Source organism: Alligator sinensis, unplaced genomic scaffold (assembly GCF_000455745.1).
Source record: "Alligator sinensis unplaced genomic scaffold, ASM45574v1 scaffold1216_1, whole genome shotgun sequence".
NCBI lineage: Eukaryota > Metazoa > Chordata > Crocodylia > Alligatoridae > Alligator > Alligator sinensis.
Window position 1 is genome coordinate 2,716,671 of NW_005842018.1, and position 3,457 is coordinate 2,720,127.

At 42.7% G+C, this 3,457-nt stretch overlaps 1 protein-coding gene across 4 annotated transcripts in view; it reads left to right on the top strand.

The window, feature by feature from the left end:
* NUDT5 (nudix hydrolase 5) overlaps window positions 1–3,457 on the top strand; it is a 20,712-nt gene that overhangs the window by 6,834 nt on the left and 10,421 nt on the right. For all 4 annotated transcript variants that reach the window (XM_006022141.3, XM_025202271.1, XM_006022140.3 and 1 more), the window contains one exon: window positions 1,942–2,009. In XM_006022141.3, the coding sequence (XP_006022203.1) occupies window positions 1,942–2,009 (68 nt within the window). The remainder of the gene's footprint in view (window positions 1–1,941; window positions 2,010–3,457) is intronic.

The following is a 3,457-nucleotide window of genomic DNA, read 5'->3' on the forward strand; positions in this document are numbered from 1 at the left end:
ATGCCTTGGAAGTGGTATGGGCATACCCTCTGTCGGCTGGTGCAGTCATATCACACTCCCAGCCAGATACGTGACCCCAGGGGCTGCTGTTTCTCCATAGGCAACATGGAGGTGTTGTGGTTCTCCCTCCCTGTGACAAGTACAGGAACATTACCTGGCTTTGGGATAAATTCTGGAACACTTACAGTCTTGTGAATGATTATAATAATGTAGAGTGACCTACAACCTTATTAACTGGTCTCTTAGTTGCAGCTTTTGGTCCCTGTTACAAGAATGCCTTGTAAAATGTATGTTCTGTTGTGTTTTGTTATATTTGTCACGCAGATGGCACCCCTTTCTAGAATCTGATCCAGGTTAGATTGGAATATTTCTACCCATCTCAGCTTTCCAAAGACCAGACCCATGCGCCCTGACTTATGCTACTCTTCCTTGTGCTGTTTAGCAATCACTGAGGTGGCTACTGGGGTAATGATTGCCAGCTGAGCTACCTTCTGCACCTTTGTTTGGCCATGATCAGTATTCCAGGCCTCTTACCCTCTGCAGTGTTTAAAAAGAGTTGCTCAATCCTCATTAACTACAAGCTAATGTGCATTCCATTGCATAGGTACATTTTCTGATCACAAGCTGACCAATTGATCATGCCTCAGGCATACCAGTACCCACCTTGTTCTCACATCCTACATTTTGTTATATCGTTCATTGAATTTGGTTTTTTTTTGTTACATTCCTGGTTATCTTGTTTGTTACCAAATCCAACAAGCGCAGAGTTACCAGTTCTTGGCCACTTCATTCGTGTAGGCAGCTTCAGGTCATTTTTTACAACTATTGTTATATTCCAGGGTGACCTGTAAGGCCTGGTATGGATTGTTTCAGATATTGTCCAAGTTTTAAGGAATGTCAGGTGTTGACCCTTTCTAATATCCTAACTAGGCCTAAGCCTCTGGCTTGGCCAGTAGATGCTCATGACCAGCATGTGACATAAGCCTGTGTTTCCTACCTCAGAAGCTGGTAAGTGCTAGAAACGTTTCCCTTTCTGCTACATTACTGTGACCACAAACCCATGTAAAAGCCCTTTGACAGCATCTAGCTCATTCTCCTATTCCTGCAGCATAAAAAGAACGTAAAGCAGCCTTCCAAAAATTCATGAACCTAAAATACGCTTGACCACCTTTTAACACAAGGATGGAAGAGCTATTGCTATTTTGTTTACTTCTCAAAATAACAGATTTGTCCATTTTGCAGCTGACTTTGAATTCAGGTTAGGGCTGAAGTTAGCTTACAGGGACTTAGCTAACAGAGACCTAACAGTTCAGTAACCAAGTCACCTCGCTTCATAGATTCTAGATTCAACACCTTCTATGTAGTGAGGTGACTCGGTTACTGAAGTGTTAAGTCCCTGTTAGCTAAGTTTCTCTTTGCCCTGTGCTTGCATGTCTCTCCTCATCTTCTGCTGGCATCTGTGCCCTTCCTTGCCATGTTTCCTTTCTTTCTCTTTCTCTAGTTTTTTTCCATGTACAGTTATGACTTCTGTGGCTGAATGTTCCTTTCTGCTCTTTGGACTGTATTAGAAGAACTTGGTGTGAAAACCAAATGAGTTGTTTTTGGCCTCTGGAGGTCCTTCCTCTTCCTCTTTCACCATAATTCCCTACTTCATTGAGGTCCTCTCCTCACTGCTTGTGAATCATCTGTTGCAGTCAGTTGTGCCTGGTTGCTGATGAGAAGCTCAAGTTATCTTCTGTTCCTATTTCAAGCTGTCTGAAAGAATGGACTTTTCGGCTAGGTACAGTAATGCTAATCTTTCAGCTTTCCATTTGTGCTGATGTTGAAATTTTATGTCTTCAAAGGAACAAAGAGATCCCCCACCTCTTTTTTCCCCCCCTCCCCCCAAATGTCCATAGTGTCATCATTTCAGTTTGTTTAACCAATGGCTGTTTATTTTAGGTAATTGCAGAAGGAAAATGGGTAAAGCTTGAAGAGACAACGTATGTTGACCGCTTGGGTAAAACCAGGTAAGTTTCTCTCCGTGACACTTTCAGATGCCTGCACTTCCAAGCTTTTCTGTATGAACCAACCAAAGACTGGTTGGCACTTCTAAGGCACTTAGAAACCCATTTCTTAACAGCCTGGGCCAAGTTCTTCCATCATGGAACTCTTTAGAAATTAGATGTTGCCGATGAAAAACTAGAACTATGGGAGGGGTCAAGCTTTGGAACAGTCTATGTAGAGCAGTCCTGGGATCTCCATGCCTAGGGTTTTCAAGAGCAGGTTAGACAGATACTTGGCTGGGGTGGTTTATTAAGGGACAGCCTTCCTTTGAGCAGAGAGCTGAATGAGGTCACTCTCAGTTTCTTTCCTCTGTTCCTGTTTTCCTGCCTTTTGATGTATATCGTAGCCTATAGGGTAAAGTGTGGCTTCTAAATTCTTTCAGTGCTGTTCTTGTGCTTCTCTTGCTGTTGCAGCCATTTGCAAAAATCCCCTGCGGAACTGAGGCTGCAAAGTTTAAGGATGCAAATGGATTACTTATAAGAGGTACCTTTTGGCTTCCCTGTTCATTCATGAAAGGCTCCTCTTCTGTTGATGGCAACGTGCAGGATCTTGCATACTGTTAGCATGTTCCTGCTTGGCAGAGGGGTGCCCTTGCCTTCTCTACACCTCCCATGGATTCTTAGGCCTGTCCTGTTCTCTTTCTGTGTCAGATAAAGCTCTCCACTTTGAGTCCAGTTATGCTCACTGGAAATGCCAGTGCTATTGTATCTTCCTTCTTCCTAGTACATTGGCAACCTTACTGATTGCTTTGAGTCTCCCTCTGTACCAACAAAGCTGTGTTGATTAAGAGTAGCCTTTAGAAATGTTAGCAACTGAGGCCTTTATGGAAGGTTTATGTTTTTGCATTTGTCCTGTCCCTTGCTTTTCAGTTACAAGAGGCCTTAGCCATTTTTGGATTCAAGCCGCTAACTGACATGAGCAACTGACCTAAAAGGTCCTCACCATGACTAGTTTTGTTGTCATATAACCATTGTAATGCATGAGTCAGAAAGAAAGCATGCTTGTATTCATTGTTTTTCCCCAGAAGAATTAATCGACCTGTACAATTGGCACTCTTTTAACATATTGATTGCACTTTGTTAGAGTCACCATTTTAAATGCACTGGTCTGCTGCTTGACTACACTCCTGTGTCTGCTTCCCCATCTGTTAAATGGTCATAATGACCATAATGGTCACCTTCCCTTAAAAAAAAAAAAAAAAAAATAAAGTCTTGGGATCTAGGTCTGAAAAAGCAGTACAGAAGAACTGTTGGTGATTGTCTGAAGGAACTGGTAAAAATCTGTTGTCTGGCAAGCCTGTGCCTCCCTAACCAAAAGCAGAACAGTTGTGCTGGAAACCTTGCAGATGCTTTAAAGTAGTGGGAGCCAACCTTTTTTGACAGGTGTGTCACAAATTAGCCCTGCACTCTTT